The sequence below is a fragment of the Bombina bombina genome, chromosome 6 (genome assembly GCF_027579735.1).
Source record: "Bombina bombina isolate aBomBom1 chromosome 6, aBomBom1.pri, whole genome shotgun sequence".
Lineage (NCBI taxonomy): Eukaryota > Metazoa > Chordata > Amphibia > Anura > Bombinatoridae > Bombina > Bombina bombina.
The window spans coordinates 960,154,595-960,171,881 of NC_069504.1; the positions used below are offsets into that span (position 1 = coordinate 960,154,595).

The 17,287-nt window shown below is 36.5% G+C and overlaps 1 protein-coding gene across 2 annotated transcripts in view; it reads right to left on the minus strand.

Moving 5' to 3' along the window:
- Positions 1–17,287, minus strand: part of FCHSD1 (FCH and double SH3 domains 1) — a 374,706-nt gene that overhangs the window by 262,157 nt on the left and 95,262 nt on the right. For both annotated transcript variants that reach the window (XM_053718614.1, XM_053718613.1), the window contains exon 4: positions 12,272–12,345. In XM_053718614.1, coding sequence (XP_053574589.1) covers positions 12,272–12,345 — 74 coding nt within the window. The remainder of the gene's footprint in view (positions 1–12,271; positions 12,346–17,287) is intronic.

The window sequence follows — 17,287 nt, forward strand, 5'->3', positions numbered from 1 at the left end:
GGACAGAAATTGCAAAATTCACAGAAAAAAAATAGTTATTAGAAACATTTTAATTAAATTAAACAAGATAAAACACCCTTATTGTATAAATCGGTATAATGGGGACTCTAGCTGTGCTCACCGCTAACCAATCACATTCTAAATCATGACTGTAGGTACATAGCATACACTTGCCATCAAAGTGATTCTGATTAAACTCAAATTTAAAATGTCAGCAGTTGCTGTTTAATTTTGTTCAATATTTGAGGTCACATCCTACTGGAAAAGTCATGGTCCGCAAAGAGTTGCCAAAGAAACTGCGAGAGGGACATAAAAATATCAAAAGGTCCTGGATATTCCATGAAGCACTGTTAAAACCATCATCAATAACTGGAGAAAATGTGACATCACAGAGACATTGAAAAGATCATGACAACCCTCAAAAGTTGATGAGAGTACGAGGAGAAAAAAAAAAAAAAAAAAACTTATGAAGGAGGCGACCAAAAGGCCAACAGCAACCCTAAAGAAGCTACAGGAATCTGACAGATAAAGTGTCATTCCTTGCATGTGATAACTATCTCTGTATTTTGCACGTCTGGGCTATGGGGTAGGGTGGCAAGACGGAACAGACAAAAAGGAACATCCAAGTCCCGTCTAAATTATGATAAGATTCATTCAGTCACCTAAAACCATGTGGAAAATGTGCAATTCTCTGAAGAGACAAAGGTTGAACATTTCAGCATAAATTCCAAAAAGATATGGGTCCATTTTACAAATTGTGTTCAAAGTAAAAAACTAAAGCCTAGATTTTGAGTTCTGCAGTAGCCGTCAAAAGCAGCGTTAAGGGCTCCTAACACTGCTTTTGGCCGCCCGCTGGTATTTAGAGTCAGGCAGGAAAGGGTCTAACGCTCACTTTCAAGCCGCGACTTTTCCATACCGCAGATCCCCTTACGCCAATTGCGTATCCTATCTTTTCAATGGGATCTTCCTAATGCCGGTATTTAGAGTCTTGGCTGAAGTGAGCATTAGACACTCTACCGACAAGACTCCAGCCGCAGAAAAAAGTCAGTAGTTAAGAGCTTTCTGGGCTAACGCCGGTTTATAAAGCTCTTAACTACTGTGCTCTAAAGTACACTAACACCCATAAACTACCTATGTACCCCTAAACCGAGGTCCCCCCACATCGCCGCCACTATAATAAAAAATGTTAACCCCTAATCTGCCGACCGCACAACGCCGCCACCTACATTATCCCTATGAACCCCTAATCTGCTGGCCCTAACATCGCCGACACCTACATAATATTTATTAACTGCAAAAGTTAATGTAAAAGATACTAACACTCTCAGGCTCTGTAGCTGACCCAGAACATTAGCGAATCTCCAAAACGCTAATGTGAGAAAACATGGAAAAAAAGGTGCAGGGTAGCGCTAATGAAAGCAAAGAGCTCAATTTGTATATGGTATATCTATACTAATATGGTAATGTGTAAAAAATATATGTCTAAAAAAGATAATAACTATGTGAATCTTTAAAAATTTATTATACAATAATCATATAACAATAGTGCCGGCACTGATTAAAACAGTATAATGAAAAAGGACATAAACATAAAATACATAAAAAATGGGTATTAATTTCAAGTAATATTGGCAAGAGATAAAAATGGCAAGAGAAAAAGTTAGCTTGCTAAGTATTTTGGCAGCCTAAACTGCAAATGTGTCCGTATTGGATAATTCACAAATGTTCTCAAATAGGGCACACAAAATTACCGTCTCTGCTATGTGTGGAGTTGTCCGTTGTTTTTATTGAGTCCCGTGACTTTGTGCAGAGTGATTCTCCTGGTGTAAGTAGAGCAAGTATTATTGTAGAGAGCACGCTGGTAATTGTAATCCTTCAGTGCTTGCTGTGAATGATCCTGTAGCGTCCTAGGGTAATGGCCACAGTGGCAGATGTAAGGGTAGGTCCTGGGACCGAAGGTATTAGCTGGTTTCTGATGCTTTGTTTGACAGCTGTACCAAACGAGTCCTATTACCCTTACAGTATCAGAGTCGGGAGTGTACTTCAAACCCCAGATGTATTGCGGTAATCATAAGGTGGACACAAGCGGTAGGCAGATCATGGGCCGGTTAATTAAGCATATATCAGCCTCTGTGTATTGTGAGAGGGATATTGCACCGTACCTACTGTAACCACTTGAATCAGAGTAAAAGTTATATGCAGACGAGCAAATCTATGCGTTTCAGCCCGATAGGCCTTTATCAAGATCTTGATAAAGGCCTATCGGGCTGAAATGCGTAGATTTGCTCGTCTGCATATAACTTTTACTCTGATTCAAGTGGTTACAGTAGGTACGGTGCAATATCCCTCTCACAATACACAGAGGCTGATATATGCTTAATTAACCGGCCCATGATCTGCCTACCGCTTGTGTCCACCTTATGATTACCGCAATACATCTGGGGTTTGAAGTACACTCCCGACTCTGATACTGTAAGGGTAATAGGACTCGTTTGGTACAGCTGTCAAACAAAGCATCAGAAACCAGCTAATACCTTCGGTCCCAGGACCTACCCTTACATCTGCCACTGTGGCCATTACCCTAGGACGCTACAGGATCATTCACAGCAAGCACTGAAGGATTACAATTACCAGCGTGCTCTCTACAATAATACTTGCTCTACTTACACCAGGAGAATCACTCTGCACAAAGTCACGGGACTCAATAAAAACAACGGACAACTCCACACATAGCAGAGACGGTAATTTTGTGTGCCCTATTTGAGAACATTTGTGAATTATCCAATACGGACACATTTGCAGTTTAGGCTGCCAAAATACTTAGCAAGCTAACTTTTTCTCTTGCCATTTTTATCTCTTGCCAATATTACTTGAAATTAATACCCATTTTTTATGTATTTTATGTTTATGTCCTTTTTCATTATACTGTTTTAATCAGTGCCGGCACTATTGTTATATGATTATATGATTATTGTATAATAAATTTTTAAAGATTCACATAGTTATTATCTTTTTTAGACATATATTTTTTACACATTACCATATTAGTATAGATATACCATATACAAATTGAGCTCTGTGCTTTCATTAGCGCTACCCTGCACCTTTTTTTCCATAATATTTATTAACCCCTAATCTGCCCCCCCAACGTCGCCGCTACCTACCTACACTTATTAACCCCTAATCTGCCGACCGGACCTTGCCGCTACTCTAATAAATGTATTAACCCCTAAACCGCCGCACTCCCGCCTTGCAAACCCTAGAATAAATTGTATTAACCCCTAATCTGCCCTCCCTAACATCGCCGCTACCTAACTTCAAGTATTAACGCCTAATCTGCCGACTGGACCTCGCCGCTACTATAATAAATGTATTAACCCATAAAGCTAAGTCTAACCCTAACACCCCCCTAAGTTAAATATAATTTTAATCTAACGAAATAAATTAAATATTATTAACTAAAGTCTTCCTATTTAAAACTAAATACCTTTAAAATAAACCCTAATATAGCTACAATATAACGAATAATTATATTGTATCTATTTTAGGGTTTATATTTATTTTACAGGCAACTTTGTATTTATTTTAACTCGGTACAATAGCTATTAAATAGTTAATAACTATTTAATAGCTACCTAGTTAAAATAATTACAAAATTACCTGTAAAATAAATCATAACCTAAGTTACAATTAAACCTAACACTACACTATCAATAAATAAATTAAATTAACTGCAAGTACCTACAATTACCTACAATTAAATAAACTAAACTAAATTACCAAAAAAACAAACACTAAATTACAAAAAATAAAAAAATATTACAAGAATTTTAAGCTAATTACACCTACTCTAAGCCCCCTAATAAAATAACAAAGCCCCCCAAAATAAAAAAATGTCCCTACCCTAATCTAAATTACAAAAGTTAACAGCTCTATTACCAGCCCTTAAAAGGGCTTTTTGCGGGGCATGCCCCAAAGAAATCAGCTCTTTTGCCTGTAAAAAAAAAAACACAATACCACCCCCCAACATTACAACCCACCACCCACATACCCCTACTCTAACCCAAACCCCCCTTAAATAAACCTAACACTACCCCCCTGAAGATCTCCCTACCTTGAGTCGTGTTCACCCAGCCGGGCACCGATGGACCAAAAGAGGATATCCGGGCAGAAGAGGACATCCAGACCGGCAGACATCTTCATCCAAGCGGCATCTTCTATCTTCATCCATCCGACGAGGAGCGGCTCCATCTTCAAGACCTCCGGCGCGGAACATCCTCTTCCTTCCGACGACTACCGACGAATGAAGGTTCCTTTAAGTGATGTCATCCAAGATGGCGTCCCTCGAATTCCGAGGGCGTCCCTCGGAACAGCCAATAGAATGCAAGCTCAATCTGATTGGCTGATTGGATCAGCCAATCCGATTGAACTTGAATCTGATTGGCTGATTCAATCAGCCAATCAGATTTTTTTACTTTAATTCCGATTGGCTGATAGAATCCTATCAGCCAATCGGAATTCGAGGGACGCCATCTTGGATGACGTCACTTAAAGGAACCTTCATTCATCTGTAGTTGTCGGAAGGAAGAGGATGTTCCGCGCTGGAGGTCTTGAAGATGGAGCCGCTCCTCGTCGGATGGATGAAGATAGAAGATGCCGCTTGGATGAAGATGTCTGCCGGTCCGGATGTCCTCTTCTGCCCAGATAGGATGAAGACTTCTGCCGCTCCGGATATCCTCTTTTGGTCCATCGGTGCCCGGCTGGGTGAACACGACTCAAGGTAGGGAGATCTTCAGGGGAGTAGTGTTAGGTTTATTTAAGGGGGGTTTGGGTTAGAGTAGGGGTATGTGGGTGGTGGGTTGTAATGTTGGGGGGTGGTATTGTGGTTTTTTTTACAGGCAAAAGAGCTGATTTCTTTGGGGCATGCCCCGCAAAAAGCCCTTTTAAGGGCTGGTAATAGAGCTGTTAACTTTTGTAATTTAGATTAGGGTAGGGAGATTTTTTTATTTTGGGGCGCTTTGTTATTTTATTAGGGGGCTTAGAGTAGGTGTAATTAGCTTAAAATTCTTGTAATCTTTTTTTATTTTTTGTAATTTAGTGTTTGTTTTTTTTGGTAGTTTAGTTTATTTAATTGTAGGTAATTGTAGGTACTTGTTTAATTGTAACTTAGGTTATGATTTATTTTACAGGTAATTTGGTAATTATTTTAACTAGGTAGCTATTAAATAGTTATTAACTATTTAATAGCTATTGTACCGAATTAAAATAAATACAAAGTTGCCTGTAAAATAAATATAAACCCTAAAATAGATACAATATAATTATTCGTTATATTGTAGCTATATTAGGGTTTATTTTACAGGTAAGTATTTAGCTTTAAATAGGAATACTTTAGTTAATAAGAGTTAATTTATTTCGTTAGATTAAAATTATATTTAACTTAGGGGGGTGTTAGGGTTAGGGTTAGACTTAGCTTTAGGGGTTAATACATTTATTATAGTAGCGGCGAGGTCCGGTCGGCAGATTAGGGGTTAATACTTGAAGTTAGGTGGCGGCGATGTTAGGGAGGGCATATTAGGGGTTAATACAATTTATTATAGAGTTTGCGAGGCGGGAGTGCGGCGTTTTAGGGGTTAATACATTTATTAGAGTAGCGGCGAGGTCCGGTCGGCAGAATAGGGGTTAAAAAGTGTAGGTAAGGTAGCGGCGACGTTCGGGGGGGGGCAGATTAGGGGTTAATAATTATAATATAGGGGTTGGCAGTGTTAGGGGCAGCAGATTAGGGGTTCATAGGGATAATGTAGGTTGCGGCGGTGTCCGGAGTGGAAGATTAGGGGTTAATAATAATATGCAGGTGTCAGCGATAGCGGGGGCGGCAGATTAGGGGTTAATAAGTGTAAGGTTAGTGGTGTTTAGACTCGGGGTACATGTTAGGGTGTTAGGTGCAGACTTAGAAACTGTTTCCCCATAGGAAACAATGGGGCTGCGTTAGGAGCTGAACGCTGCTTTTTTGCAGGTGTTAGGTTTTTTTTCAGCCCAAACTGCCCCATTGTTTCCTATGGGGGAATCATGCACAAGCATGTTTTTCCAGCTAGCCGCTACCGTAAGCAACGCTGGTATTGAGGGTTGAAGTGGCGGTAAATTCGGCTCAACTCTCCCTTTTTGGAGCCTAACGCAGCCCTTCAGAGAACTCTCAATACCAGCGTTGTTTAGAAGCAGCGCTGGAAAAAAAGACGCATAGCTAACGCACCCCTTTGGCCGCAAAACTCTAAATCTAGGTGCTAATTTATGCTTACCTGATAAATTTCTTTCTTTCCGTATATGGTGAGTACACAACGTCATCAATTACTAGTTGGAATATCTCTCCTGTCCAGCAGCAGGCAGCAAAGAGCACCACAGCAAGCTGTTAAATATCACTCACCTTCCCATAATCCCCAGTCATTTGACCGAAGGGAAATGGAAAAAGCAATAACACAACGGTGTAGAGGTGCCTGAGGTTTAGTCAAAAATAACTGTCTTAAATATAAGGTTGGGGGGTCATGGACTAACTAATCCAGGAAAGAAATTTATCAGGAAAGCATACATTTTGTTTTCTTTCCTAAGATATGGTGAGCCCACGATGTCATCAATTACTTGTGGGAACCAATACCCAATCTAGAGGACACAGATGACTAGATAGGGAAAAAGACAGGTGGACCTAAACAGAAGGCACCACTGCTTGAAGAACCTTTCTCCCAAAAGAGGCCTCAGCTGAGGCAAAAGTATAAAAAGTATAAAATTTTGAAAAAGTGTGCAGAGAGGACCAAGTTGCAGTGTTACAAATCTGTTCCACAGAAGCTTCATTTTTGAAAGCCCAAGAAACGAGACAGCCCTAGTGGAATGAACTGTAACTCTCTCAGGAGGCTGCTGTCCAGCAGTCTCATAAGCATAACTAATCACACTTCTCAACCAAAAGGAAAGAGAAGTAGCAGTAGCCTTCTGACCCTTACGCTTCCCGAGAAACAAATAAAAAGGGCAGAAGAGAATAAGGAAGAATAGAGGGGCGGACTATATGGACAGCTTTTGCTGTGTGCCTCTTTGCCATTTCCTGTTAGGGAAGAGAATATTCCCACAAGTAAGGATGAAGCCGTGGACCGGACACACCAATGTAGGAGAAACAGGCACTACATGTGCAGATCATTCAGAGTGCAATTGTATTCACTTTAATAGATTCCCAAGTGGGTACTCACATTTAAGCTGAGCACACATATGTTCTGGTAGGAGCAGGCTGGCAGATTGGGGAGAGGTGTGTCAGCTCACCCCATATGCAGATATCCAAAATGAGTTGTATTTCAGGAGTATACAGGTTTAAGTGGTTTGTCTCCCATATGTTGATCAGGAAAGCATGCAGGTAAGATGTGTCCACTCAATAGGTTTTTAAAAAAAAAAAATTGTATTTATTAAAAACAGAATTTAAAATACAACACATCAGTGCTATAATAGTGGATCAGGGATATACCAGTGACCCCTTAAAAGATGCAACGCGTTTCACGGTTTAAAAACCGTTTCCTCAGGCATATAATCATCCTACAACTGACCCTGCCTTATATATCTGTTCCCTGACTAGCATTAGCCTCCCTGTAGGGGGGGGGTGTTCTCTAACTGATATGGAGCACCTGTAAGCCCTGAATCTGCTCACCTGATTAGCTAAACTTCAAACAGAGTAAAAGCATATTATAGTTCATTACCTACCTCCATTTTATACACATTCCTTTTTATAAATTCTCTTTCTTATTCCCTGCTTTTTAGCAGACATTTCCCTACTTTTTCACAGACAATATCTATGTTCTTATTGTATTGTACAATTTATGTGAGAAAACAGGAACATAAACTTTTCTTCCATATGATATGAGTATCATGTCTCATATTCTAAACAAATTGTATTTATCAATTGATATTGACAGACAATATATTAGAATTCCTTTTTCTTAATGCTGTCAACCTATTAGATAAAATTCACATTCACAAAGCTCCCAAAAATACAATAGCAGCGGGATAGCCAAAATTTCCTTATGTATATACTTATGTCATAACTTTATATGTGTATGACTCATTCATTCTTTACCCATTTTTTTTAAAAACAAATTAACAAATTTTTACATTGTGGCCGACCCCCACCACATAGATTCCCACAGTGTGTTACTGCCCTGAGGTTTGATTGCTTTGTATATCGAGCGCAATGTCTCTCTGTATTTTCGGCTGCAGTGTGACTGTCCTACAAACACGGTAAACTTCTGTGTTTAGATTTCAACTGAAATCTGATTGGCCCATATAGGTTAAGGCCGGAGTAGGGCGTATGTACTTACAGAGTAACCTATCGGGGCAGGCATAGACGCTCGTACTGACGCCCCTATGGACAGCTGTTAGCTGTCACCGGTGTCTGAAACCGTATTTTATTAAAGGGACACTATACCCAAACATTTTCTTTCATGATGAAGGTAGAGAATATAATTTTAAACAACATTCCAATTTACTTCTATTACCTAATTTGCTTTATTCTTTAGATATACTTTAATGAAAAAATAGCAATGCACACAGTGAACCAATCACAGGAGGCATCTATGTGCATCTACCAATCAGCAGCTACTAAGCATATCTAGATATGCTTTTCAGCAAAGAATATCAAGAGAATGAAGCAAAATAGATAATAGAAGTAAATTAGAAAGTTGTTTATAATTGTATGCTCTTTCTAAATCATGAAAGAAAAAATTTGGGTTTCATGTCCCTTTAAGTTCAAAGATTTTTCCTATTCGATTTTTATTTGATTGAGAGTTGGGCTTAGTATACTTTTTCAAATGTTACCTAGTGTGTGCTTATTATATGCTAATTCAACCTCAAACATAATTCCAAAAAAGTCCTTTATTGGACATTAAACTATATCCTATAAATATAATATTTAATGTGAGTTCTCAATCTAAATTCTAATGAATTTTAAGTGTATATAGTGTTACCTCACTAATCTTATGTGGAATGTGATATGTGTCATCTAGCTGATCAATACAACAATAATATATTAAAAAATATATATGTGTTACCTAACTTTTTATTTTTAATAATCAAATAAAATATTAACAAATGAATCTGTGTGTATGTGTATAATAATATTTTGCATCTATTGTAATCAAAATTCTTGTAAGACTATATTAAAACAAAAACTAGAAAAAATATATTATAAATATTGTGTGTGGTGTCAATAGTGATCTTGGCCATTGTAGATAAATTATTATTTGATGAAGTACTACCTACAAATGGTGAATGTGAAAGATTTGATGTAATTATTAATATAACCTATAAATGTGATGTCTATGTGTGAAATATATATATATATATATATATATATATATATATATATATATATATATATATATATATATAGTGATAATATGCGACAGCATATCCTACTGTTTAAGTACAGAGTGTCAATAAAATTAGAAATACCAATTTACCTAAAATTAATATAATAGTGTACGTGGAGAATAGAAATTATTAATGTAAATAATAATAATATTCATATTAAGACATCATAAGTGTGCCCTAAAATCAAAACCAAATCTATAAACAATGCAAATATGTAGTGGAAGTCAATAATTAAGACATTTCAACAAGTATTCAAATAGAACAATATGTGCTCTATATACTTGGTATTTAATAGGCAGAATTGCTACTTGCATTAAATTTAGTAGCCCTTCCTATAAAAGGGTGTCTCTCAATGTGATCTATGTACCAGGATACAGCTGATAACATAATGCCACAGTATCCACACTAGTGTGGCTATGTAACTATGTGTCCGTCCTTAAAAGGCCGCTAGGTCCAATACTTAATTTAGGCCAGAGGGAAACAAAGATTGAAATCGTATCTGTTGATTCCTACCCTATGAGAAATATGTTCTAAAGGGGTAATTTTATATGTATGATGATGGCCACTATGTTGAACAGTGCTATGTCTTGATATACTATGTTTCATAGAGCGCTTTTTAATGTTTCTCCAATGCTTTCCTCCACCTTGTGCAGACTTTTCTGCACGTGCAGCCCAAATATTGCAGGTCGCACTTGCATGTAAGGACATAGATTACATAGTCTGTGCCACAGTCAATCCTACTCCTTATTGTAATTATTTCTCCTGTAGTGTAACACCTTATAGTTGTATTAACATGTGTGATATGTTTACACATGTGGCATCTAGGTTTATTGCATCTATATGTCCCTAATTTTCCTTTTCTATTAGTGGGGGAATGGAAATCATGTATGTTCTTCTTTTTGATATCACTATTTTGCTTGGTGCAAGTTTCTATTTCAGAGTAGGTGCTCTACGAAACACTAATCGTGAAGTTTTATTCACACTGTTCTTTAAAATGGGGTCTTTAAGAATTATGGGCCAATGTTGGTTTAAAATCTTTCTAATATGTGTATGTTCAGAATTATATTGAGTTATAAATATCGGAACTTTGGTGAATTAGGATTTATATAACTGATCACATATTCAGTTCATTTGCTTTGTCACTAGCGCCCCCTCCCTGTGACTAGGGTATATAATTTTATTATAAAAAGGGCAGAAGACTGGTGAAAATCCTTAGTCCCCTGTAAATAGAATTTTAAAGCACGCACTACATCCAAGTTGTGAAACAGACACTCCTTATGAGAAGGAGAATTGGGACAAAGAGAAGGAACAACAATTTCCTGATTAATATTCCCAACCTTAGGAAGAAAGCCCAACCTAGTACGTAGGACCACCTTATCCGCATGAAAGGAGAATCCTACGGCAAAGCCGAAAGTTCCGAAACTCTCCTTGCAGAAGAAACAGCAACATGAAAAAAAACCTTCCAAGATAATAATTTAATATCTATGGAATGCATTGGCTCAAATAGAGCCTGCTGTAAAACCTTAAGAACAAGGTTAAGACTCCAAGGAGGAGTAACCGACTTAAACACAGGTCTGATTCTGACCAAGGCTTGACAAAACAATTGAACATCTGACACAACCACCAAAAGCTTATGCAACAGAATAGATAAAGCAGAAATCTGACCTTTCAGAGTACTGACTGACAATTCTTTCTCCAGACCTTTCTGGAGAAAAGACAAAGGTATTTACGCCATACCTTATGGTAAATTTTCCGAGTAACAGGCTTGCGAGGTTGAAGAAAATTAGCATGGCCGGATTAGCGAGAGTATTACAAGTTTAATGCAGAATACACTGTCAGCATTTATCATTGCACAAGCATTTCTAGAGAAATGCTTGTGCAATGCCGCATCCTGCTCACCGTCGGCCAATGGGCCACTAGCAGAGGGTGTCAATCATCCCGATCCGATCGGGATGATTTCTGTCCACCAGGAGCAGCGCTTCTTAACTTCCGTTTCTATGGGCATAGAATGCATCCACTGCTTAATAAATCTACCACTTAGAATAGTCAGAGCACAGACCTCAATCCCATCAAAAAGCTGTGGAATGAGATCTGTACACAAGAGATCCCCTCACGATTTGAAGGAAGGATAAAATAGCAAAGTCTAGATGTGCAAAGTTAAGAGAGACTTATTCACAAAGACTTGCCGCTGTAATAAATGCAAAAATTGCTTCTGAAAAATATTAAATTTGGCGTTGCAGGTTTTTTTATTTATTGTTTTATTTAATATGTTCATTATAATTAACTATTTGTTTTTTTCTCTGAATCCCATTACAGATGGAAAAAGTCTTGACACTTGCATTGTTCTTATTTCTGTCTTTACATTTCTAAAACCTTCAATTTCATAAGGGTGTATAGCCTTTTTATATCCACTGTACTCATGGATATCAAAATGAAACCTTAATGATTCAGATTAACGCATACAATTTAAAGAAAAAAAACTTTCTAATTTATTTCTATTATCAAATGTACCTGTTTCTCTTAGTATCATTTATTGAAACCTAGCTGTTTTCTATGAGAGCATACTTAAGTAGGCTCCAGAGCATGCATATATTGATGATTATATGTATAACATTGTTACAAACATTGTTGCAAATTCTACTGTCATATAGTGCTGAAGACATGTGAGTGCTTCAGAGCCTACCTCAATATGGTCTTGGTTTGTTTGATAGAATAAATTGGAATGTTTTTTTTATTGTAGGCGCTATCTAAAAATCACAAATATTTATTTTACACTTATCCCATTACCTATGGCTTGCTCCTAGATAAATTGCAATTGTAATTCCGAATTTTTTGTTTTGTTTAAGTTTTGTTTAAGTCCTACTTATTTACTTACCTGCATTCACTCGTCTCATTTTTCCCACGATGCCAGTCTCTTTTGAGGTACTGACCTGCCAGTCTCTGTAATGCCTGAAGGTCACAAAAACAGCATGTTCACAAGAAGCCCTTGTTTACCGGAACCTATTGCTTTTTTAGCACATTTCTGGCACATTTTACAAGCATATATCAAGCCCACACATTCCACCCAAAAGTCAAATTATGCCAAGTAGGATATGTGTGATCACTACCAGTAACACAGGAACGTAAGTGACCGATGACGAAGACAAAATTGAAGATGTTGCTTTAGTTTTAAAATATGCAATTTGGCAGAAAAAAAAAAAGAGAAAAACTATAAAATAAAGTGAAACACAACTTAAAGATATAGGTAACAAACATAAAATGTGAACAATTTAGTTACATCTACTCTGTAAATAAATACTATACAAATAATGAGATTTCTCACTTAACGTAAGGGTAAACTCGCACCTTTTTAAAATAAAATCCGGAATGTTAGTGATATTTTAGATGGAGTTTAATTCATCAGTTGTAATGACGATGCGCTGTAACTTGCTTTATAATATAGATATTAAATTGAAATACCCTGCGCTCCACTGCCCACTTCAAAAGTCAAGTTTTCTGTGAGCTAACAGTTTCAATTCTTTGTAGATCAGCACTCTCCCCATATGGCACTTTTGTTGTAGCTAGGGCGCTGATAGGAAAACAATTCAAACCTTTAGCTCACAGAAAAATTTAATTTTGCAGTCGGCACCTGAGCCCTGGGTATTTGAATTTCATATCTACATTAAAAAGCAATCAATTACAACTGATTAATTAAACTTTATTTAAAAAATCACAAACAGTCCAGATCTGATTTTATAAAGGACAGAGTTTACGATCACTGTAATCTTCAGACTGTTACATTGCTTTCAATAATCTTTAAAAACTACTAATTATATCTACAATTCACTGTTGGCAAAAAAATGTCAGTTCATAAACGGTATATATATATATATATATATATAATATGACACTGCACACACACATTTATAAACTGAATTTCACAGTGTATAGGGAATACAGCTGAAATGTCATCTAGTTAGGCATTTATGTGCAGATAGGTTACTCTATTTCATTTGTTCCATCACTAACAAGCTTTTTATCAAAGGTCTCTTTTGTGTTCTAAGAACATGTCACCACCTGCATGATACACAAAAGGGCATTTTCCATTCATTTTTAGCACAAAGAAATATGAATGAGCTATAGGAATGTCAGGCTCATCAGTTTACAATTCTGACGCTACCACCAGGAGCAGCTCAGAGTTGATATTTTAAATGTGGAAATAAGCAGTCCCCAGTATACATATCCCCATATTCCCAACTACTTCTCGCTCACACACTGATAATAAATAAAACCAGATTTATGAGCAAGTCATTGCACGCGCCTTTTATATTGCACTTCTGATGTTTGTGAGTGATTTCTCAGAACACTTTGCCACATTGATTTTTTGTCACGTATTTCATGTATAAACAAACAACAGCACTCTGAAGCAATGAACTGCTGTGTTGCTAGAATTTTAAAAAGCGTTTATCCTTGGAATTCCTTTCATCTGAAATAGATTTGGGACATAATTAAATGCATAATTTTTAGAATTAAAAATCTTTCAAAGATTTTATATTGAAGTACGAATAGAACATCCAAAGCCCAACATTTTTTTCTTCTAACAATGTCACATATACATAGTATATATGTGCCTATATTAAATATGAAAGTCACAGTGAACACAGTTTTACAGAATAAAAAAAGGCATATTAAAAGTATTAAAAAGAAATATAAATACACATTAATGCGTATCTGTATAAATTTAAATTTAAATTAATTGAACCTTTTTAAAAGGGACACTAAACGCTAAGGGCCAGATTATGAGTGGAGCATGAGCGATAAGGGGTTTATCGTGGGGGTTTGCACTCATATTAAGAGTAAATGTGGTCTGTTGAGTGCAATCACGATTTACACTAGAATGATTACCATGGCTTCAGAGCTCTGGTCAACTGTTTCACGAAAGAAAAAAGTTGCACAAAACATCAAAAATACATTAGAATGTATAGTTACACTCATAATACCACCATCTAATAAAAATTATAAAAATTAATTAAAAGATATGAGATCTCAGGTGTAAGAAAAAAAGGCAGGCAAAGTGCTTTAACAATGAGATACATACATATACATCTCTAGATATGGATATATGTCTATATATGTGTACGTATGTATTTATATGTGTATATATGTATTTACAGACATATATACACAAACACATAAATACATATATATACATATATATAAGTGGAAAAGAGCCCTTTGCAGTTAAGTAGATGAAAACATGTAAAATCATATTTATTGAATAATCATTTTTAATAAAGGTTTTAACTATGTGTTTACTGTAAATATTTCACATTACAATATTCTGTACATAGCAAAATATGTTTGTAAGTATTTATAAATATATATTTCTATATATATATTTATGCCTATATATAATCGTGTGTGTGTGTTTGTGTGTGTGTATGTGTATGTATGTATGTGTGTGTTTGTGTATGTGTATGTGTAGAGAGTGGGGTGTTAGGTTTTTTCCACTTTTTTTTCTTCATTGACTTCTATGGGGGATTACATGAACGTGTACACGCTATTGTAAGTTTGGCTTTTAGCACTCGTCTGGTTAGCGCTCTAACAAAAACAGTTTACTTTCAACTTGCAATACGGGAGCAACCTGAGGAGCGCAAAAAGCTTACTTCTAGCACAATTAACGCTTGAGCGGAAGCGTTAATTAGCACTCCACTCGTAATCTGGCCCTAAATATTTATATGAAAGATTACTATTTAAACATGTTAAATATGTTCTTGTAAGAAAAATGGTTAAGAAAAGAGCTGTTTATTTTTAATTTGAAGTTAACAGGGTCTTAAGGACTGATTGCTCACTGGCTAATAAAAAGAAATACTGGACAATAGTTCTTTAAGAATGTAAAATGTATACATAAAGAGATGAGAATTTTAGAAATAAATTAAGTTCATGGCCCCAATCCATTCCCTTAGAATTCCCTTGTGAAGTGCCTTGCATGGCTTCTCTCAGGGATTTCAAATTCAAAGCTATTACAATCCATTTGAAAATTGAAAAACATAAGTGGGTTATTATTAGTAACATTCCTGGCATAATAAAACCCTTCTATAGAGATAATGCAATCAGTATCCCAATCAATCAGAAAACTATTTTCCTCCAGTTGTTTGCATAATGCTAAATTAGTTTTAATCTATTGAAAAACATTTAAGCCTGCTTTGAGTGACATACCTTAGCTGTTGGTACAGATTTTTTTTCCATGTCAAAGTTTTTGTGCTTGTATTAATAAACAAACACAATCGCTTTTTGGTTTAATAAAAATGTAAATAAATATTGCTGAAATCGCACTTTTGAACAATGAATCTTGTACTTCCTGCAGATAACACGTCACTGACATCCACACCATGGGCTAGATTACAAGTGGAGCATTCATTTATCGATCACAAATTCGCCCGTTTGCAGGCACACAATAAATAACCAGTGCTCCGACAATTAACCAGAGATCAGAGCTCTGATTAATTTTCTAAATATCCCCCAACTGCCTCAGAATTTCAGTGTAGTGTTTGTTTTTAAAAAAAATGTAGCACTGTTTTTTTAAATAACTGCACAAAGCAGTTTTTAGGGCTTAAAGTTATGTAATGCCTTTACATTGCAGTCTATGGGGAACTGTGTGCCCTCTGTAAATATATATGTATATATTTATGTGTTAAAATGTTATATACACATATAAACATCTACATATCTAGGTATATATTCATATATATTTCAATTTGCTGCACTAGGTTCCCATGCCGTGTCTCACAGCATGAGAATGAGGCTCCCATTGGAGCCTATGGAAGCACGATCTCAGGAGTGCAAAGCTTTCATGCAATGCAAATGTGAGGTCGCGTTGACATTGCGGGTCACTTCTAATACCAGCGCACAATTACATGCGCCGGTATTATGAGTGGAGCGCAAATATCGCGCTTGAGAAAGCACAATTTTTTGCTCCACTCCTAATCTGGCCCTATACCTTTAGTACGGATGACCACCACCTGCTGCCATCCAGGAGGGGTGCTCTCAGAGCCAATTGTGCCCCCCTACTCTTACCCCCACATACAAGGTGGCCAAGTGGCCCAGCATCCTTGGGGCAATCTGGGAATGCCAGTGACATCAGCAGCCCCCAGAGACCCTCAAGTGCAGGTTATAGTTACAAGCTGGACAGAGGGTTAAGTATTCAAATCCTATCATCTCAGCACTCTAAAGCTCTAGACACACCCAAGACCCACCATTTGAAAGGCAAATGTCTGCTCTTTCAGTGTAATTCATGTAATTTAGCACTGAAATTTTTTAATTTTTACAACTTAAAATGCACCCTGCTGACCTCTCAATGCTAACCTTGCTACATATCTGTCTAACTGGCTTTATCAATTAACATTTTATACTAACTTTATGACAGTGGCTAGCTTTGTTGTCTAAAGCCCAGACTCCAAACAAAGCAAATGGTGGGTGGAGTTTGTCTATTAAAAATAATTGCAGTAAAAAGGCTATTTAAAAAAAATTAATAAAATAAATAAAAGTTAAAGGGATAGTAAACCAAAATTTTTGCTTTATGATTCAGATAGAGCATTCAGTTTTAAGCAACTTTCTAATTTACTCCTACTGTCAATTTTTCTTCGTTCTCTTGCTATCTTTATTTAAAAAGCAGTAATGTAAAGCTTAGGAGCCAGCACATTTTAGGTTCAGCACCATGGATAGTGCTTGCTTATTGGTGGCTACAATTAACAAACCAATAAGCAAGCATAACCCTGAACCAAAAATGGGCTGGCTCTTCTTACATTCCTGCTTTTTAAATAAAGATAGCAAAGAAAAATTGAAAATAGGAGTAAATTAGAAAGTTGCATAAAATTGCATGTTCTTTCTGAATCATTAAAGAAACAAATTG